Below are 22,649 nucleotides of genomic sequence, written 5' to 3'. Positions count from 1 at the left end.
TAGGTGTTCATTTGCAGGGTCAGATCTAAACAGTGATTTCTGGAATGTCGGTGTGGCTGGAAATGGACCACAAAGCACTGTTACACAGCCAGACAAAACCTCCCTGTTCCTCATGCTCAGGGTGTCAGGCAGATGACCGCAATGGTACAGTGAAATATTTTTGGCAGGAATGTGAAACAGAAACCCCAGTTTGGGGAGGAGGGAGGAAGCTGGCAGGAAAATGTTCTTATAATGGATGACCCACTGTACCATCTGTGTCTGGGGATATTTAAGAGTTTTATTTTGACTTCACATCTGACCTCATGATTTTTAAAAAGAAGTGGAAGCAGACATATGATGAGTTACTTAAGACTTTGCTTCAGTCCACATGTCATTTTTATCCTATTTACTCTAAAATGACCCCTCTGGGGGCACCTGGGTGGCTCAGTCGTTGGGCGTCTGCCTTCGGCTCAGGTCATGATCCCAGGGTCCTGGGGTTGAGCCCCGCATCGGGCTCCCTCTCCCACTCCCCCTGCTTGTGTTCCTGTTCTCGCTATGTCTCCATCAAATAAAGAGGTAAAATATTTTTAAAAAATAATAAAATGACCCCTCTGTACACTTACTAGACTTGATTCTAAAAGGCACAAACCCCACCCTTTGGCTGTCATTGTCATGTTCGTGTGTTCTTCTACAATAAACTATCTGTTCCCCAGCACTCTTACTAAAAACTAATACGAATTCAGGTTTGGAAGTGGAAACTTGGGAAGACAGAAAAATATTCAGTTTCAGTCTATTTTAACCATTACCCTTTTGACTATAAAAAAACAAAGAATTTAAAATTTTGGGCAATGGTTTACTCACGTTCAGTCCACACTGCACACTTTCACATCCAATTAAATTCAGTGTGCACTCATCAAATCATGTGAAGCATTTACATTCATTTTACCTGAAGCATTTGGTCAAAGTGGAGGATGTGTTTTTGGTAGCTTCCCCAACCTCAACTATAGTTCAGCTTGTCAACAAAAGAAGCCACATGGGACGCACTATAGCGACATCACCAATGACAACAAAGGTCTCTCCTGAGCTCACTGTGAGCCAGCGGTGAGCACAATGACCACCTTATAGGATGGGTGCCCTTCGAATCCCCATTTTACAAATGAAGTGTAAAGAAGGGTGACTTTCTCTCTCTAGGTCATGAGGGTTCGAGCGAGCAGGAGAGCCAGGAACAAAGCCCCGTCCTAGAAGGACATGATGACTGCTTAGAGACACGTGAAAGGGAAGTCATGTTAACAAGGCTTGCAGGGAAATATTACATGTCATAAAGTCTTCCAGGGTAATTTCTCAATTAGTTTCCGTTCTTAAGAAAAGCGGGGGTGAGCAGGAATCCCAATGAGTAAACGATGAGAAAGAACACCTTAAGCACCTGTCAGAATGAACCGGGGGAAAGGCTCCCTTCTCTGGCTCCGGGGGCCCTTATCAGAGAGGCCTTTTCTGGACCACCCCATCTCCAATCGCCCCCACCCCAACCATCACCGCTCACTCTCCCTATAACTGGAGTTCTTTCCCTCATGGCACGAGTCACCTCCCGACATACTGTGCCCTCAACTGGAGTGTAAGCACCGTGAGGACAGAAGCCTATACCTATGCTTGGAAAAGGGCAGGAATAGAATCGTTATTTACTGAATTGATACATGAACTCCCTCCATCAAAGTTTTAATGAAGAACATTTCATGCCAGTATGTTTTACTGAGCATGTACTGGTAACTAGGGTTACAGACACTGTGGGACCTTTGCAGGCTGTCCGGTATAAAATGAGCAAGTACATATCTAGAAGACATGGCAGCAAACCAACAGCCCCAGAAGACATCCACCAGGCCAGTCAACCCAAGCTTGCTTTTCTGCTCCCATCAGCCCAAGGCCAGTGAAACCACCAGACAACGGGAATCAGCAGAGCTCCTTATGAGTTTTGATTCTTGGAGTTCATTCTACCCATGATCATTCTAAAGCTTCCTCCAGGGTTTCAAAAAATGGTTCTAGCAGGTGAAAAAAATCCATACCTCCTGCAAGTACACGATCCCCATCCGTCCTCACCCCCGGGTCCCTCGGAACGCCACATACCTGTAACTTTACCCCGGCTCATTTTGGGGAAGTCAGGGTTCCTCAGCTCCTCCGTGCTTGCAGACTTCATGACAGAGTTGATTGAGGACAGGGTGCTAATGAGCTGCGAGTTCAGAGAGCCAATCTGTGAGTGCGGCTCCCCAAAAGCTTCTGCCAGTTCACTGTAGTTCTCAGCCAGCAGAGTCTGCTGCTCTGCCAGTAACTTCTGGACGCGCTCGATGTAGTGGTCCAAGCCGGTCATCATGCCAGGCGCCTGGGGCTGGGGGCTCTCCGTGAACTCTCCAACGGGCTCGTCCCCAACACCTACGCTCCTCCTGCCGGCTGCCAGCCCCGAAGTCAGCTGGGGAGGACCACAAGCTATGGTCCTCATTTTGAGACCAACCAGATAGTTGTCGTGAATATTTATCTGCCCCACGCCTGACTCTTTGGTCTTCACAGCCGAAGGCCTGTCAAAGTCAGAACTGCCAGACAGCACCGTTCCCACGCCAACAGACCGCATCTTGGCGGAGGAGTTGACATCCTTCACACGGCCTTCCCCGATCGCCACTGTCCGCATCTCCACAGCCTGGGTGCTGGTCTGCTTGTCCAAAGTGCTGAGGGAGGTGCTGGTGCTGGAGTCCACGAGGGTGGCCATCTCGGTGTTGGTGGACTGGTCCACCTGTTCCCAAGCCGTACTGGTGTGCCGGCTGGTGGTCGGAGGCACCGCCATGACAGCAGCCTCGACCTGGCTAACAGCCTCTGTGTTCACGCTCCGCGACATGCGCTCCTTCGGAGGGCAGACGGTCACGTCAACAGAACAATCTCCGCAGCCGATCGAGCGCACTTCTTTGAGATTCAGGTTGGTCTTGAGGAGTGAGAGGTCATTCACAGACTCCTCCGTGTTGCTGCCTGTTTCGCAGATACTGATTTCCACGCCCACACTCTTGTCACACGTCTCCACAGACCTCCCCGCACACTGGTCACGCATCTCCACCCGTTCCTTGACAATCCACCGATTCAGGGGCAGCTCAGGCCCCACGGCTCTACTCTCACACCCGGGCTGGCAGGAGACCGCCACGCTGCGCGTGCACACGGAGGTGCACGTGCCCATGTCGGCCATGTCCACGTGGCGGCCCGCCATCTGGTCTCTCGTGGGCACCACAGCCTCCACCATCTTGCTGCAGACAGGCGGCTGGGCCGTCACGGCTTTGTCCACCTTCTTCCTCGACCCAGCGGCCTGCAGTTCTTGCTTGAGCTTGGTCATCTCGCGGTCATGTGTGGTTTCCTTCAGTTGAACTTCCAGGCGGTAGATCTTTTCCTTCAGGGCTTCTATGGTCTGCTGCTGCAGCTCGATTTCTTTGTCAGCTTCCGTCGTCAGTCCCAGCATGGCCTCTGTCACGCCGACCCCAGAGCTCCTCGTCTCAGTGACGGTCCCCACTGCGGCGTCCCTACAGGCCCCGGGGCCCCTGCGGTACACGACCACGTGGTCCATGTTCTCGTCAGCACCCACGGCCACGGACCGGCACGCCCCGTTCTCCCGGAGCTCTGAGGAGGCCTCGCCGCTGCTGTCCTGGATCTTCTGCTCCAGGGCCCGCATGTCCGCTGCGAGCTGCCGGAACTCCCTGATGCTCTGTGCGCTCTGCTCTACGCTCCTCATCTCCTCCTCCTCATAGTCGATGTATAATTCCCCGCCGCCTCGCCGGGCCCTGGAGAGCTCTTCCAGCTGGGATGCGTTCCCAGCGCTGTAGGAGCGCTTCCTCACGCCCCCGACGTCGTTCTGGGCTGTGGCCCTCTGGTTTTTCAGCTGGGAGGCCAGCTGTCTTTTCTCCTCTTGCAAGACCGAGATCTTTACCTGGAGCACGGGGATGGTTCGCACCTGCTCCTCGAGCTCCTTGAGGCGTTTCAGGGCGATAGCCATCTGCTCGCGGATGTGCTGCAGGTGCATGGGGCTCACGTTGGTCACTGGAGTGGAGATCCCGGAGCTCAGGGGGCTGTGGCGCATGGAGCTCCCCATGGACGAAGTGGTGGCAGGAGCTGGGACATAGCCACTGTAATCCCCGTTGCCTTGGTACCCGTTCTGAAGTGGGTGCATGGCGGGATTGTGGTTTCCAGAACCCATAAAGGAGGAGAGCGAGCTCGTGGAGCCCATGCCTCCAAAACTGGCCAGCCTGGGCCGTCGGAACTCACCCGGTGCCACCTGCATGGCGACTCTCTCCTGTTCCAATCTTCTGCGGGTCTCCATCAGCGTCTTGGTGACATGAAGGTTGTGCTTCGGGAGCTGTGGTGACGGTGGTGGCAGCTGTCGGCTCTCCGGGATGGTAAGAAAAGTGGGCGAGGCCTCCAGAGGGGCAGGGGGCCTTGGGATTGGCGTCGATGTCACTTGGCTTCTGGTGAGGAGGAAGTGGGGGCACTGCTTGTTGTCATCACTGTTGGAGGAGGAGAGGGACTCCGTGGAAGTCCATACACCTTGCTGGCCGGGCGCCACCCGGCCGTCTGGGCACGGCACCGATGGCTTCCGCCTCTTCTGGATGTTCAGTTTCTTGATGGTGTTTCCTTTCTGTATGTCATCCACGTACTTGAGGAAGTCTAAGTCTAGCTGATAACCATAGGGGGTCTCCACAAAATAAGGATCTTTCTGTTCCTTGTCATGATCTCCATTCAGAACACCCTCTGCTTTTCCTAGGAGAGCGAGAAGACAATATGATAAAGCTATGGAATACACTGGGTGATTAAACAAAAAAATAGCATTTGTGTATGGTGCAGTGTGGCCAACTAGTATGATTTAAGAGTTGACAGCCTTCTTTCTGTTCTAATCCTGGATCTACAACTTAACAGCTGGGTGAGTAAGTTAATAAACCCCTTGGAACTTCAGTTTCTCCCTGAGTAAAAATGCAAATACACATATTTACCTCGTAAGGCTGTTATAAGAATGTAATGACACAGTGGTTTTTAAAAAGCCAAGCGTATATTAAGTCCTCACTAAACACTTTATTTTTGAGAAAAGAACGTATTGAAAAAACTTGAACTCATTTCGAGGAGATCATTTCTTTTGTGGTCTCGAGTCCACTGAAGTCTACAGAATAGTCCTTAAGACTCCTATTTTATAAGGTGAACGCTGAGGCACCAAAAATGAAAAATGAAAAGGCAGAATAATGGACCTAATCAGGAGAGATGCAGGAAGCCCGGGATGGGAGTTCTTACAGCAGTCACTCTTCTGCAGACTTTGCAGCCTTTCTAAACGGCGGCCAAGGGCACCCTGGTGCCTGACCACCCTCCCTAAGATCCCAATTTGCCTTGACCCCTTCCTTGCTGAGAGAGCCAGGACCCAGGGGCCGATGAGTAATTTTAGCAGCATGGGTAGGAACACAGTTGGAGAAGAGACTTCAACTCTATTTTGTGTCTTCCGTTTAAAACCACCACCACCACCAAAAGCCTGCCCCAACTAGAGGAAATGTCTTTCTCCTCTTTGACTTCTTTTAGACAAAACATTCCATATCCTAAGAATACCCCGTGTTGTATTTTAACATATCCAAACAGATGCAAAAGAGAATGAAAATAAAAGCAAACCTATACTCCAAGCCCTGGATCCTGTGGCATTCAGTAAATGCTACTTCTGGCTAAACCAAACATTTAGAAAAGGAAACGCAAGAACTTTTTCAAGGCACAGACCTTGCTGCTGACCTGAGCTGTGCATTTCAAATTGAAAAGCAAGGCCGTTTTTGTTTGTTTAAATTGTAGGATTAAGTAATGTGTTTTCCTAAAGTCATAATAACAAGCTCTGCATTTTTTGAGCTATGGAAAGTACCCAAAAGCAGTGAGTGAAAATGCAAGCCATTTGTACCCCTACTCCTGTCCAGGGTACAGAAACCCACCCGACTGTTGTCAAGTACTTCCAGCAATGTGGGTTGCCTGCCTGCCCTTCCCAGTCCAAACCCTGCTGAGCATTTACACCTCATAGGGTGAATGCTCTGAGTAAACCTTTCGCATCCAATTTGCCCTCTTTCCTCTGAAATGTTGGAAAGAAAAGTACAGAAAGACTGCCAAGCAGCAGAGTTGTGTATTCTCCGTGCCCTGATTTAAAACAATATTAAACTGTTCTCGCTGTTGGAAATGAGGCACCAGATTTCATTTCTAAGACATGGCAAGAGAATTCTACTTGAAAGAAGTGCTCAACCTTAATCACTTGCTCACCCATGTAAGGGTGAGCTGATGATGAGCCGGCACCAGGAAGCTTGTGCTCATGCTAACAGAACTGCGTCTTTCCTTCCCTCTTTCTTTCCTTTTTAACTCCACATGGACAACACGCTCACCCAAAATATGCAGCCCGACCTGTTTCCAGCGCTGTCTGAAATTCCACAAGCAAAGAGAAGCTGCCCGCTCGGGTGTCAAGCAAAAGCGGGCAGATCTGACGGACAGGAACCGCCGATTCTTAAAATTGGGCTGTGGCTCCTCCAGGCCACAGGGGGCTCAGCCCTGGGACCAGGCCCCCCCCCCCCCCCCCCCCCCCCCCCCCGCCCCGCGCTCCGCTGCCTAGCGGCCGCCCACCCCCCTCCCAGGCGCCCGCTGCGCTCCCCACCGGCCTGATCGCCCGCAGGCCACGCACCCTCCTCCTGGGGGGTGGGGTGGGGTGGGGTGGGGTGGGCGCCCGCTGGGCTCCGCTCCGCTCCCTGCCGGCAGCTCATCCCCCCTCTCCGGCGCCCGCGGCGCTCCGCTCCCCGCCGGCAGCTCACCGCCATCCCGGGGGCCCCCGAGGGCTCCCCACCAGCCTGATCGCCACCAGCCGACCACCCGGCGCCTTCCCGGCCCGCCGGCCTGCTCCCTGCTCCGCGCCCGCTGCACCCCCACCCCCGGGGCGCCCGCCCGGCTGCCCCGCTCACCAGCTGGCTCGCACTGCGTCCCGGCGCTGCCTCGGACGCCCTCCGTCGGTCTTCACCCGGTAAGGAAAGGAGGTTCAACATTCGTGCACCCTTCGCCGGGCCACGCGCGAACACCATAGGCCCAGGTCGCACCAATGAAGTCTCCCTCCGGCTCCGCGGACACCACCCCCAGCCCACTCAGCCGCTCGGCACTGCCTGCTTTCTTAATGAAAACAGGAACCCGGGATCTCGTGAAAATGTGTGTCCTTCAGGCCAGCGTGGCCAGGCGTACAAATCCCGCGGGCAATTCAAACACCTCCACGCACAGGCTGTGCGTCCGCGGTACCAGCCACTTCCGAGGGAGAGTCTGTGTGCTCCTGCCGACGCCACGCAGCCGCGGCCCCGGTCACCTGAGGGCGTGCCACGCACAAGAGACGCCACTAATCCCCAGCAGGTTCTCCAAGCGCATGGCAGTCCTGGCCGGTCAGGGGCCCTGCGGGAACTCTTCTCAGCCCATGGCTCCTCACCAGCGACAAGCAGTCATCCCTTAACCATAGTAGGAATCTCAACTGAGCTTTTGCCCTTGATGAAAAGTTCTTTAAAAAACCCCACCGTTTTCCAGTTACAAAAGTAGTCCATGCTTATGTTAAAAAAAGAAAAAAAGAAAAAAAAAATCACCTCCAGGCCACTGAAAGAATAAAAGTCGTCACTCGGCGCTCACCGCTTAGGGACACTATTAATATTTTGGTATAACTCCAGAATTTTTCTGTGTATTTCTTAAGAGTTATTTCACCCATTTTCAGTAGAAAAGGTTAATTTTTATCTATTTCTCTTCAACGTGCTTTTTTTTTTTTTTAAACGCACTGATTTGATGTCAGGATTTAGAATGCAACAAAGCATATCACATTTTTTTAAAGATTTTATTTATTTATTTGACAGAGAGCGAGCGAGCACAAGCAGGGGTGCGGCAGGCAGAGGGATGGGGAGAAGCAGGCTCCTCGGAGGGCAGGGAGCCCAACACGGGGCTCAATCCCAGGACCCCGGGATCATGACCTGAGCCGAAGGCAGACACTTAACCGACTGAGCCACCCAGGCGCCCCAAAGCACATCACGTTTTTCAGTGAAACTTAACTGGCCAGCCCATCTTTAGTTATTTCTGAAGTTCACAAAAGGCATAGGTCATGCTGAATAATCCCCCAAATGAACTCTGGACTTCTAAATCTGGGACTCAGGAAAGGTTAGAATTTAACCATGTTAGGCTTGATGATTTCCTAATACTGCTTAAATCAGACTATCCTAAGAAGCTGTCATCCAAATTTCATCCCCCAGCACCTAAAAAAGCAACCTGTGTTTCTCAAGGTCATTTTACAATCAACTGTCCACTGTATGTTCTACAACTAAATAAAGACACCCAGTGTCTTTTTTTTACCTCCTGCTTTCTGGTGTACCTTCACATACAGTAACACAAAATATGGCATTTATAAGGCCCTGATTGATTTCCCAGCTTGTCCAAATGTGTAGGTTTTCTCTCTGCGCTTAAGTATCTTAAGAGCAACAAATTTAATTTTTAAAATTTCCTTCACTACTCCCCCTTCCCAATCACACACATCATTTAATAAGATGTGTGGAACTGTGTAGATGTTTAAACATGTTTCCCGAAGGAATAACTGAACATACAGTAGTATATAATGAATTTTTAAGAACATCTTAATATTATGTAGGCAGAAGTTGCTTGCTCTGTATTAGTGTTAAACAAGAAGCTGTTTCAGTGGTTATCTTTAGATTGTAGAATCATGGATGGTTTTTATGTTGTTCCTTATATCTTACACATTTTTACAACACATAGCTACTTATCTCATAAAAAATATTTACAAGATTATAAGAAGTTACTGGGACACAAGAGAAAATGTATTGAAATAAACTCCAAGAAAGTTCTTTTAGGAGGGGGATGAACAGGGCAGCCATGGCAAAGACAGCCAGATGTTCCTCCGTATGTGTTATCCCATCTTTGAAACTAACAGGACTCCTGGTTTAGTTGGGCACATATAAAGACTACATTTCCCTGGCCTCTTTTACTGTTAGTATGGCCATATGCAGAAACGTCATAAAGCAACCCCCCCAGAACCTCCCTTTGAAGAGACATGCATAGTTCTCTGGCCTCCTTTCTTCTTTGTCATGTTCTCCATCCTGCTGCCTGGAATGCAGGTGTGATGACTGGAACACTAGCTGCTTTATTGGACTGTGAGTTCACACGTCGGGATGGAAGAACGATGTGCTAGAAAAATCCTGGGTCTCTAAGAGCTCTGCGGATCAGAGCTATCATACTGCACCTGGAAAGTCACCTCTATATGTCTATGTAAAAGAAAGATAAACTTCTCTTTTGTTAAGCTATTTTCCGTGTTGGGTCTCTGTTACTTGGATCTATGCTGAATTCTAATGGATACAACAGTCACTCCCCTGTGTCTCCCCTCCCCCACAAAAAATTAAGACCAGATCTTGAAAAGAAAAAAATGTTAAATGATTAACTGGGGATATGTTACAGTAAAATTTTTTTATACAGAAATTTTTATTAACTCAAGAATAATCAGGAAAGAATAAAAACAACAGTTTTTTTTTTAAAAATCTCTTGAGTTATTAGAGAATCGTAATGGCCTGAAACCTTTTTTTTTTTTTTTTTTTTTGATTAACAGGGTTATGCCTATTTATATATAGCCAAAAACCACTGGCTATGTCTGCAAATGGAATCCTGAAAGTAACAGCTTCCAACTAAATATTCTGGAATCAGAGGGCTGTCCCCTGGGGTTTACAAGAATTTTCTAAATGTCTGGAAATCCAGTGGTGGAGACAGCTCCTGGCACCACCTCTACCTTCATTATATAGCATTTATTACAAGCTTAATTGGGTGCAGAAAATGGTCCTATTCAGTGGAAAGAGTAGGAGGAAGGATTATAATAAAAGGAGGTATAGTCTAGCTGGGAAATAAACACCAAACATCCTAAACATAACACTAATTGAGATCAGTTACAGAGGCATGTTAGCAACAAGAACAACATGATCATACGTGAATAATTAATCAATTAAAACAGAAATGGAGTTAACCAAGAGCTGAGTTTTTAAGGTAAGACAAGTGATGACAGAGTAAAAGGAAAGAGGCAAACGGCCAAGGGCCAGGGCAGAGACTGCCGGTATGGCCGGAGGACAGATGAGGTCAGAAGAGAGGGGGTTGGCTGAGTACGAAAGAGGCCATCAGACTCTGGTCCCAGACCAGGGCGATCGGGTCCACTTACGATCACCGTGAGGTGCACACTCAGCCCCACGCTAGAGGCTAAAAAGACCTCCACTTAAGACTGTCTTGACACTGTGTGTGGTTGGACCAAGGGAGGCAAAGAGATTAAATTCAAGGGGGCCAATCAGAATGTTATTATCCTCAAGTCTGACGGGAGGACCAACCAAATAAAAAATTTATTCATACATTCAACTAATAATTAATATTGATAAAAACAATCTTAGGAATAATATCCATCCATCCGTCTGTCCATCCATCCACCTGTCCATTTATCTATCACTATTTACCAGGCTCTGTTCTAAGAGCTGGGGACACAGCGTGAACAAGAGATAAGGTCCCCACTTTCACAAGGCTCACACAAGGCTCACCCACTAGGGGGTGGGGTGCATGGGGATAAAACCCAAATAAAATACAAGGCAGAAATGAAACAGAGAGGTGGAATCAGCAGAATTTATACTGTTGCACCAACGTAAGTAGACGGGCCGCTAACAGCAGGTAAATGACTTCTTCGGTTGACGTCATCTTGGGGCCGACCTAAGTCCTAAACATGAACGGTATCAGAGTCCCTCTTCCCGCTTCTCTCTCATGACCCACTTTCTACGGTCTGCAATTTTTTTTACTAATTTTTTATTGTTATGTTAATCACCACACATTACATCATTAGTTTTTGATGTAGTGTTCCATGATTCATTGTTTGTGCATAACACCCAGTGCTCCACGCAGAACGTGCCCTCTTTAATACCCATCACCAGGCTAACCCATCCCCCCACCCGCCTCCCCTCTAGAACCCTCAGTTTCTTTTTCAGAGTCCATCGTCTCTCATGGTTCGTCTCCCCCTCCGACTTACTCTTCATCCTTCCCCTCCTGCTATCTTCTTCTTCTTTTTTTTCTTAACATATATCGCATTATTTGTTTCAGATATACAGATCCGTGATTCATCAGTCTTGTACAATTCACAGCGCTCACCATAGCACATACCCTCACAAATATCTATCACCCAGCCACCCAATCCCTCCCACCCCCCACGACTCCACCAACCCTCAGTTCGTTTCCTGAGATTAAGAATTCCTCGTATCACTGAGGTCATATGATACATGTCTTTCTCTGATTGACTTATTTCACTCAGCATAAGACCCTCCAGTTCCATCCACGTCATTGCAAAAGGCAAGATCTCCTTCCTTTTGATGGCTGCATGATATTCCATTGTGTATATATACCACTTCTTCCTTATCCATTCATCTGTTGATGGACATCTTGGCCCTTTCCACAGTTTGGCTATTGTGGACATTGCTGCTATAAACATTGGGGTGTACATACCCCTTCGGATCCCTACATTTGTATCTTTGGGGTAAATACCCAGTATTTGCTGTAAATATCCAGCAATTGCTGGATCGTATGGTAGCTCTATTTTCAACTGTTTGAGGAACCTCCATACTGTTTTCCAGAGTGGTTGCACCAGCTTGCATTCCCATCAACAGTGTAGGAGGGTTCCCCTTTCTCCACATCCCCGCCAACATCTGTCGTTTCCTGACTTGCTAATTTTAGCCATACTGACGGGTGTGAGGTGGTATCTCATGGAGGTTTTGATTTGGATTTCCCTGATGCCAAGCGATGTCGAGCACTTTTTCATGTGTCTGTTGGCCATTTGGATGTCTTCTTTGGAAAAATGTCTGTTCATGTCTTCTGCCCATTTCTTGATTGGATTACTTGTTCTTTGGGTGTTGAGTTTGATAAGTTCTTTATAGATTTTGGATACTAGCCCTTTATCTGATATGTCATTTGCAAATATTTTCTCCCATTCTGTCGGTTGTCTTTTGGTTTTGTGGACTGTTTCTTTTGCTGTGCAGAAGCTTTTTATCTTGATGAAATACCAATAGTTCATTTTTGCCCTGGCTTCCCTTGCCTTTGGCAATGTTTCTAGGAAGAAGTTGCTGCGGCTGAGGTGGAAGAGGTTGCTGCCCGTGTTCTCCTTTAGGATTTTGATGGACTCCTGTCTCACGTTTAGGTCTTCCAACCATTTGGAGTCTATTTTTGTGTGTGGTGTAAGGAAATGGTCCAGTGTCATTCTTCTGCATGTGGCTGTCCAATTTTCCCAACACCATTTGTTGAAGAGACTGTCTTTTTGCCATTGGACATTCTTTCCTGCTTTGTCAAAGATGAGTTGACCACAGAGTTGAGGGTCCATTTCTGGGCTCTCTATTCAGATCCATTGATCTATGTGTCTGTTTTTGTGCCAGTACCATACTGTCTTGATGATGACAGCTTTGTAATAGAGCTGGAAGTCCGGAATTGTGATGCCGCCAGCTTTGCTTTGCTTTTTCAATATTCCTCTGGCTATTTGGGGTCTCTTCTGGTTCCATACAAATTTTAGGATGATTTGTTCCATTTCTTTGAAAAAGGTGGATGGTATTTTGATGGGGATTGCATTGAATGTGTAGAATGCTCTAGGTAGCACTGACATCTTCACAATGTTTGTTCTTCCAATCCATGGAACGTTTTTCCATTTCTTTGTGTCTTCTTCAATTTCTTTCACGAGTATTTTATAATTTTCTGAGTACAGATCCTTTGCCTCTTTGGTTACATTTATTCCTAGGTATCTTATGGTTTTGGGTGCAATTGTAAATGGGATCGACTCTTTGATTTGTCTCTCTTCTATAGCCTGCTACTTTCCTGAATTCCTGTATGAGTTCTAGCAGTTTTGGGGTGGAGTCTTTTGGGTTTTCCACATACAGCATCATATCATCTGCAAAGAGTGAGAGTTTGACTTTCTCTTTGCCGATTTGGATGCCTTTGATTTCTTTTTGTTGTCTGATTGCTGTGGCTAAGACTTCTAATACTATGTTGAATAGCAGTGGTGAGAGTGGACATCCCTGCCGCGTTCCTGACCTTAGGGGAAAAGCTCTCAGCTTTTCCACATTGAGAATGATATTCGCTGTAGGTTTTTCATAGATGGCTTTTATGATATTGAGGTATGGACCCGCTATCCCTATACTCTGAAGAGTTTTGATCAAGAAAGGATGCTGCACTTTGTCAAATGCTTTTTCTGCATCTATTGAGAGGATCATAGGATTCTTGTTCTTTCTTTTGTTAATGTATAGTATCACGTGGATTGATTTGCGGATGTTGAACCATCCTTGCAGCCCAGGGATAAATCCCACTTGGTCATGGTGAATAATCCTTTTAATGTACTGTTCGATCCTATTGGCTAGTACTTCTGTAAGAATTTTTGCATCCATGTTCATCAAGGATATTGGTCTGTAATTCTCCTTTTTGATGGGGTCTTTGTCTGGTTTTGGGATCAAGGTAATGGTGGCCTCATAAAATGAGTTTGGAAGTTTTCCTTCCATTTCTATTTTTTGGAACAGTTTCAGGAAAATAGGTATTAATTCCTCTTTAAATGTCTGATAGAATTCCCCTGGGAAGCCATCCGGCCCTGGGCTTTTGTTTCTTGGGAGATTTTTGATGACTGCTTCAATTTCCTTAGTGGTTATAGGTCTGTTCAGGTTTTCTATTTCTTCCTGGTTCAATTTGGGTAGTTGATACATCTCTAGGAATGCACCCATTTCTTCCAGGTTATCTAATTTGATGGCATAGAGTTGCTCATAATATGTTCTTATAATTGTTTGTGTTTCTTTGGTGTTGGTTGTGATCTCTCCTCTTTCATTCATGATTTTGTGGATTTGGGTCATTTCTCGTTTCTTTTTGATAAGTCGGGCCAGGGGTTTATCAATCTTGTTAATTCTTTCAAAGAACCAGCTCCTAGTTTCGTTGATCTGTTCTACTGTTCTTTTGGTTTCTAGTTCATTGATTTCTGCTCTGATCTTGATTATTTCTCTTCTCCTGCTGGGTTTAGGCTTATTTACTGTTCTTTCTCCAGCTCCTTTAGGTGTAGGGTTAGGTTGTGTATTTGAGACCTTTCTTGTTTCTAGAGAAAGGCTTGTATTGCTATGTACTTTCCTCTCAGGACTGCCTTTGCTGTATCCCAAAGATTTTGAACAGTTGTGTTTTCATTTTCATTGGTCTCCATGAATTTTTTTAATTCTTCTTTAATTTCCTGGTTGACCCATTCATTCTTTAGTAGGATGCTCTTTAGCCTCCATGTATTTGAGTTCTGGCCGACTTTCCTCTTGTGATTGAGTTCTAGTTTCAAAGCATTGTGGTCTGAAAATATGCAGGGAATAATCCCAATCTTTTGGTACCGGTTGAGACCTGATTTGTGACCTAGAATGTGACCGATTCTGGAGAATGTTCCATGGGCACTAGAGAAGAATGTGTATTCTGTTGCTTTGGGATGGAATGTTCTGAATATGTCTGTAAAGTCCATTTGGTCCAGTGTTTCATTTAAAGTATTTCCTTGTTGATCTTTTGCTTAGATGATCTGTCCATTTCAGTGAGGGGGGTGTTAAATTCCCCCACAATTATTGTATTGTTGTCAATGTGTTTCTTTGCTTTTGTTATTAATTGCCTTATATAATTGGCTGCTCCCATGTTAGGGGCATAGATATTTACATTTGTTAGATCTTCTTGTTGGATAGACCCTTTAAGTAGGATATAGTGTCCTTCCTCATTTCTTATTACAGGCTTTGTTTTAAAGTCTAATTTGTCTGATGTAAGGATTGCCACCCCAGCTTTCTTTTGGTGTCCATTAGCATGGTAAATGGTTTTCCAACCCCTCACTTTCAATGTGGGGGTACCTTTGGGTCTAAAATGAGTCTCTTGCAGACAGCATATCGATGGGTCTTATTTTTTAATCCAATCTGATAGCCTGTGTCTTTTGATTGGGGCATTGAGCCTATTTACATTCAGGGTAACTATTGAAAGGTATGAATTTAGTGCCATTGTATTGCCTATAAGGTGACTGTGACTGTATATTGTCTCTGTTCCTTTCTGATCTATGCTGCTTTTAGGCTCTCTTTTTGCTTAGAAGACCTCTTTCAATATTTCTTGGAGGGCTGGTTTCGTGTTTGCAAATTCCTTTAGTTTTTGTTTGTCCTGGAAGCTTTTTATCTCTCCTTCTATTTTCAATGACAGCCTAGCTGGATATAGTATTCTTGGCTGCATATTTTTCTCACTTAGTGCTCTGAAGATATCTTGCCAGTCCTTTCTGGCCTGCCAGGTCTCTGCGGATAGGTCTGTTGCCAATCTAATGTTTCTACCATTGTAGGTTATATATCTCTTCTCCCGAGCTGCTTTCAGGATTTTCTCTTTGTCTCTGAGACTCATAAGTTTTACTATTAGATGTCGGGGTGTTGACCTATTTTTATTGATTTTGAGAGGGGTTCTTTGTGCCTCCTGGATTTTGATGCCTGTTTCCTTCCCCACAGTAGGGAAGTTCTTCTGCTATTATTTGCTCCAATATACCTTCTGCTCCTCTCTCTCTTTCTTCTTCTTCTGGGATCCCAATTATTCTAATGTTGTTTTATCTTATTGTATCGCTTATCTCTCGAATTCTGCCCTCGTGATCCCGCAGTTGTTTATCTCTCTTTTTCTCAGCCTCTTTATTTTCCATCATTTGGTCTTCTATATCGCTGATTCTCTCTTCTGCCTCATTTATCCTAGCAGTCAGTGCCCCCATTTTTTATTGCACCTCATTAATAGCCTTTTTGATTTCGACTTGGTTAGACTTTAGTTCTTTTATTTCTCCAGAAAGGGTTTCTCTAATAACTTCCACGCTTTTTTCAAGACCAGCTAGTATCTTTAAAGTCATGATTCTGAACTCTAGGTCCGACATCGTACTAATGTCAGTATTGAGTAGGTTCCTGGCAGACGGTACTCCCTCTTGTTCTTTTTGCTGAGGTGATTTTTTTCGTCTTGTCATTTTGTCCAGAGGAGAACAGATGAATGAGAACAGAATGTTAACAGGGTAACAACGTCTCCAGCAAATACACTCTAAAGTAATCAGAAAAGACCTGAAACCAGGGGACAAGAAAGGGAAAGGAAGAAGAGGAAAAAAAAAAGAAAAAGAAAAAGATAAAAACAAACAAAAACAGAACAAAACAAAAAAAAACACAATATGATCAAATATGATAAGGCTAGTGCATAGATCAGTGCCACACACTAGCTTTTGGGCATATTTTGGTCTGTTAGAAGAAAGTGCCTCCTAAAATTTTAAAGGAAGAAAGACTTATATATGTACAAAATAAGGGTTGATACAATGAAGGGATGGCAGATGACTGCAAAAATGAAAATTATAAAAGATTTTATAAAAGGACTTGATAGGATAAGAAGTTGTTTTTAAAAAGAAAGAAGATTTAAAAAGAAAAAGAAAAAAAAAGGGAGAGAATGTGATCAGGCAGGAGACTAGAACAAAGCCATACACGAGTGATTTAGGGTATATTTTGATCTGTTAGAAGAAACTGTATCTCAAAATTTTAAAGAGAGAACAACTTATATATATATGCCAAAAATAAGGGTAACTACTATGAAGGGATAAAAATATGACTCTAAAAATGAAAAATAAAAAATGTTTTTTTTAAAAAGGGATTGATAAGATGTTTGAAAAAGGGAAAAAGAAAAATTCAAGAAAAAAAGTTAAAAAAATTAACTTTGAAAAACTAATGAATCATGGTAAAAAAGCCATGAATTCTATGTGCAGTATTCCCCTAGCGCTGGAGTTCTCCCATTCTCCTTGATCGGTAAACTTGGTCTTGGCTTGCTGGCTGTTCGTGCTGATCTTCCGGGGGAGGGGCCTGTTGCCGTGGTTTCCAAATGTCTTTGCTGGAGGCGGAATTGCCCCGCCCTTGTCCGTCCAGGCTAAGCAAGCTGCTAGGGTTTGCTCTCGGGATCTTTTGTTCCCTGCAAGCTCTCGGTACAGCTTTGGAGGACCAGGGTGAAAATGGTGGCCTCCCAATCTCCGCCCGGAGGAGCTGAGAACTCGGGGCCCCGCTCGTCAGTGCGCCCCCAGAGAAAAGCAGTCACTCCCGTCTCCCCGGTCTCCGGCCGCACTCCGTGCTCACCCGGCCTGTGATCGAGTGTTTCTATCTCTGGCTCCCGACCCCGTGTGGAGTCTCCAAACCCAGCAGATCCCTGCGGTGCGCTCCCGCACCAATCCTCCAGGGGAGGAAGGAGAGTCTCCCCGGATCTGCCGCTTGTTGGGTCCCTGCTGGAGGAGCAGTGGCCCGACTGGGCCCCGGATCACAGTTTATGGCAACCCCGAGCTGAGAGCCCGCGCCTCGGCTCCGTCTCTGCAGCCGGCTTCCCCGCTCCGATCCCTGGGAGCTCTGCCGCAGTCAGGCACCCCCGGTCTTTCTGTGACCCCGAGGGTCCTGAGACCACACTGTCCCGCAAGGGTTCCACTTCCCGCTTAGCCACTGTAGCGACGTCCCTCCGCCGAGCCAACTTCTAAAAGGTCCGATTTTGTGCTCCGCGGCTCTAGCACTTGCCAGAAGCGGCCGACGGAGGCCCCCTCCCCCGCCGTCTATCCTCCCGAATATCGCCTCGGATTCACTTCTCCGCACGTCCTACCTTCCAGTAAGTGGTCGCTTCTCTGTTCAGAGAGTTGTTGCTACTCTCCTCTTCGATCTCCTGTTGAGTTCGTAGGTGTTCAGAATGGTTTGATCCCTATTCAGCTGAATTCCTGAGACCAGTCGAAATCCAGGTCTCCTACTCCTCCGCCATCTTGCTCCGCCCCCCTACGGTCTGCAATTTGGGGTAACTAAACACCAGATGAGACAACACTAACTAGAGACAATGTCCCAAGTCCAGAGCAAATTCCCTTGTGTACAGAGAGAAGCCGAAATCAACAAACTGATGGTAATTCTACTCTTTATTTATGTATTTACCACATATAAAACTTAGAGCTCCGGGAGAGGGGCCCAATTTATGGCCTCAAGAAAAATTTAAAATTTCCTTGCAGCTTAGCTGCATGAGCAAAGTGAAATGCAGATATGGATATCTCAAAAATAACTTTTTTTTTTTTAAGAGAGAGAGAGAGCGCACGTGTGCAAGCCAGGGGAGGAGCAGAGGGAGAGGGAGAGAGAATCTCAAGAGGACTCCACACTCAGCACAGAGCCCCATGGGGGACTCGATCTTACGCCCTTGAGATCACGACCCGAGCTGAAATCAAGAGTCGGATGCTCAACTGACTGAGCCACCCAGGGGCCCAACTTCTTTTTGTCTTTTAAGTAAGCTCTATGCCCAATGTGGGGCTTGAACTCAAGACCCTGAGACCAAGAGTTGCATGTTCTACCAACGGAGCAAGGGAGGCACCCCAAGAATAATTTCTTTTAGATTAACAAAAGGTGTTATATGATCTTCACTTCTCAAGGAAATCAAACTTTCCAAACAGTATTTGGTTTGGGCACACAAAAAAATTAATACATTCACTGTGAAGTGGGAGATTAGACTAGATGGTAGTAAATTAGTCACAGGATTAACCTATTAGTGGTGGTTCTCAACTGGGGGTGATTTTTGCCCCCCAGGGGACATATGGCAATGTCTGGACACATTTTTGGTCATCACCACTAGAAGGGGGTGCTCGTAGCATCTCGTGGATAGAGGCCAGGGCTGCTGCTAAGCATCCTACAGTGCTCAGGACAGCCCCACCCTCCTAAACAGTGGATTATCCAGTCCAGAATGTCCGCCATGTTGAATCAGAGAAGGCCTATGCTAAGGACAATGAACAGAGTCAAAACTTCCTGTAGAGCGATTGAAAACTTTGGCCACAGAAGTCACAGTCTTCAAGGCCCCCACTTCTTAGTGGGGCCATAACATCATGCTCCAGGGACAGGGTGAAAAATGCCACTTCTGAGCAAGAAAACGCTAAATACTTTTCTACACATTCTACCACAGCGAGCCATTCTTTAGTATGAGCAAAACACACTGGAGGTTTCTGGACTAACACATCCTGGTGGACTTTTCAATGGCCAAAACTTTGATATTATGACTTTATCTGTTAGTGAGGATACTTCTTCTGGTTTCACCGCTGCATAATCTAGGCCCAATTACTGGCTGACTGACGGCACCATGAAAATAATTACACCCATGGGCCACAACTTACACGCTTTTTATGTGTTTTTCTTTACCAGATGTTCTACCTGAAGTGTTCAAACTGAAGAACTTTGCTTCCTGTGACCCTACGTTCTGTACTCCCATGAAGCATGAAGGCTCTGCCCCAAGAGCTGAGTCAGTCCCTGAGAAGCACATAATTATCATGGATTGCCACATTTAAAAGCAGCAGAGCTGCAAGCATCCTGTTGTTGGAGGCAGTTGAAAAGACTCCACATCAGCTAGGGCCGAGAGGCAAGAAAGAAAACCAGAAGGATGAACTTGCAGAGGGAGAGAAAGTTCTCACGATGTTGATTACTCAAAGTATGAGAGCAACCGAGTTAGCAAATCAACTTCTCTAGGCTCGGATCAGTGGGACAGAGAAAACAGTAAAGTGGAATAGATCTTTCTGGATAGGTTTAAGAGGAAAGTTCTGCTGATGGCATTGTTAGCATTAAGACTGTCAGACCCAAGGACCTTCCCTGTACCAAATCTACAAGCAACCCCATTTGGGGCAGAACATACAAAAAGAAAGAGAACAATGTAAGCGTTCCTCGTTCTGCTTTAAAATAACATAGGACAGATGAGATTTCCTCCTGTTCTTCCATTTACCAAGAGTTACTTTTTCCACCGGCTCTTTGCCCCTCCCAGTGAGCACACCCGCCCATCCATTCATGCACACAATGAGCACCTACTAGGTGTCAGAGCCTGTTGAGGCAAGCCTGAATTTCTATTCCCACGAACCTCCCCGATGCCACCCAGGCCTCTCCAGGTTGCAGCTATTTGAAACAGTCACCCAGACGCCCGTGTGCGGAAAGTGACAACAGTAAAGAAAGCAAAAGTGTAACCCGGAAGTTCACAGGAAATACCAGGCCAAGTGACCTGTCATATGCAGCCTAAGTGCGATTTTATAGGCTTGGTTTGTTAATGCGGCTAAGGTGGTAATGTGGTCTTGTTTCTCACATCTCACATTTCTCCCTCTAAATGTTTAGATTTCCTCCCGAGGCTGATCTCATCTCTGCTTTTTTAACCTTTGCCCACAGACACTAACCTGCACGCCATCCCCCCACCTTCCACTGTCTCGCATCACCAACCGTTTTCCCTACTGGCTTCAGGATCCCACATCCCATAAAGGGCATGCTGATCTAGGGAAGGCGCAATGAGCAGACTGAAAGAAGGATTTTATTCTTTCATTCAGTAAATATTTATGAAGTACCTACTGTGTGCCAAACCCGGCTAGGAGCTACTCAGTGAATCAGACATAGAGCCTGTCTAGGTGAACTTGCAAAGTACAGGAGGAGAGAGACAAGGGGCTGCAGAAATGAAGGACCAGCGGTGAGGAGCGCGGTGAAAGTCAAGCACAGGGAGCATGCTGGACAGAGCAGGGGGTGGGGTGGAGGCGGGCATGGAGCGCACTGCCGCAGGGCTGTATTTGAGGAGTGCACTGGGCACGGTGCAGGGTGTGCGCTTGCAGGGGGAAGGGGACAGGAGCAGCTCTAGGTAAAGAAAACGCACACACCTAATATGCCACTTGTAGACACTGAACGAGGGCTCTGCCCCAAGTGAGGCAGAGAGGGGGCCGCGCCCCAGCCAGGCAGGGCCCTGGGAGTCAGGCTTTTGGCTCCTAAGTGCACTGGGAAGCTATCGAAGGGTTCTAAACAAGGGAGTGAAATGATCAGATCTGCATTTTAATAAGACAGCTCTGGCCAGATGCTGGGGTATAGACTGAAATTCCCTTCAGCATCCTCCAGCAGCTTTCCATGGGTTGCTCCAAGTCCCCACGAATGTTTCCCCCGGTGTCACAAATTCCTTTGCATGGAGCGAGTTTAAAACAACTCGATACTAAGTGTTAGCTCTAGTGTTAAAGCCACCAGAACTTCGAATCTGCATTTGGGGTGACCTGTGGCCTACTGGGAAGGCTTGACAACCTCAGCTACTCTGGTCTGGGCTGGGGACCAGGACCAGCTCTCAGGACGCATCCTCGGGGGCTCTCTCCATGACCTCATTGTGCCGTTAAAAAAGAAAATATTTTTCTTTAAACGAGTGGATGACTCACTGCAGAGAAAAATGATAGGATTTCCTTTTCTGAAGGTCATGAAAACATGATAAATCTAATCTGGGAGGGACACGCGTGGCGCGGGTGAGGGTCTGACTTAGCACTCTGAGATGCAGAGTACAAACGGGCTCTGTACTTGAAACTCTAGGATGGGAACTGCAGGGACTGAACACGTCTGCGAAGCAGAAACATTGCCCCCGACAGCCAGCAAGCGTCTCTGCAAGGGAGGGAAAGACAGACCGGCAAGTTACTACCCCCCTTTACTGCTCCTGCCCCAGCCCATACTCTACCCACACCTGCCCAGGTGCTGAATTAGCTAATGCAAAGGCTAAAGATAGAGGATAGGGTCTGGGAGAACCCAAGCAGTACACGCTAAAAATCCAAGTCTTCCACTCACTAAGCTGGTCTCTGACAAGCTCAATTTCAGGTCAGCCTGTCTCTACGGTCACTTGTCATAGTCTGCCTGCCTGACAAGGATCTCGCTGCAGGTGACCCCCAGGGCCTGAGGTGCATACAACATCGAGAACTTAGAGAATACATGCTTGCCCATGAGTTATTCTCAAATGTCAGCATACCTCAGATCGGCTCTATAAAGACGGTGTCAGGATGCCTGGGTGGCTCAGTCGGTTAAGCGTCAGACTCCTGATTTCAGCCCAGATCATGATCTCAGGCTTGTGAGATTGAGCCCCACATGGGACTCCACACTGGGTATAAAGACTGCTTAAGATTCTCTCCCCCTGCACCCCTGCCACCTCCCCCAACCCACTCACTCTTTCATTTTTCTCTTTAAAAAAAAGAAAAAAAAAAGTGTCCATCTGGTTCAGAAACTCCTTCAGGTTCTCAATGTCCCAACCTAGGAAAATTTCAGCATCAAAATATTATGATTAATGATACAGCAGATTACAATCTGGTGAATAAACCAGGGACCTCTGAGCCCACGATGTTATAATATATAAATACACTAGAGTGTCAACTACTGAATAAAGAAATTATGAAAACAGAAAACCATCACTTAAGAAGCATTATAACAGTGGCTGATTTGGGAAGGAATCATCATCACCGGATCCTATAGCTTATGAGCAGAGACTTCTACTGATGAACAGGGTACTGGGGTGGCATCACAATACCTTCCCATAAAGTACTTATCGACCACAAAGGGAAAAACGGTGACTCTGTGGTGCAGGAAGCTGACAGACACCCAGCGGGCCTGGCACCGCTTCTATGGTATTCCTGTCTAGAACGTATGGCGTGAGTCCGGAAACCTCGATGGATCCTACCTGAAAAGCATCCTGCAGAACAGAAGGCCTCTCTTTAAAACCATCAAGATCAGGGCGCCTGGGTGGCTCAGTGGGTTAAGTGCCCGACTCTTGGTTTTGACTCAGGTCGAGCC

The 22,649-nt window shown here is 46.7% G+C and overlaps 1 protein-coding gene across 12 annotated transcripts in view; it reads right to left on the bottom strand.

Moving 5' to 3' along the window:
* KANK1 (KN motif and ankyrin repeat domains 1) overlaps positions 1–22,649 on the bottom strand; it is a 207,596-nt gene that overhangs the window by 26,684 nt on the left and 158,263 nt on the right. For 9 of the 12 annotated variants that reach the window (XM_073878118.1, XM_073878116.1, XM_073878112.1 and 6 more), the window contains one exon: positions 2,098–4,755. In XM_073878118.1, the coding sequence (XP_073734219.1) occupies positions 2,098–4,755 (2,658 nt within the window). Of the gene's footprint in view, positions 1–2,097; positions 4,756–6,386; positions 6,493–6,806; positions 6,887–6,953; positions 7,004–22,649 lie in introns of those variants that run through there. The other 3 variants (XM_025891691.2, XM_073878121.1, XM_073878120.1) reach the window with 3 other exon arrangements.

Source organism: Callorhinus ursinus, unplaced genomic scaffold (assembly GCF_003265705.2).
Source record: "Callorhinus ursinus isolate GAN/ISIS: 27379988/994484 unplaced genomic scaffold, GSC_fseal_2.0 scaffold28, whole genome shotgun sequence".
Lineage (NCBI taxonomy): Eukaryota > Metazoa > Chordata > Mammalia > Carnivora > Otariidae > Callorhinus > Callorhinus ursinus.
Note: the sequence above shows the minus strand (reverse complement) of the source record. Positions and strands in the feature narration are given on the sequence as shown.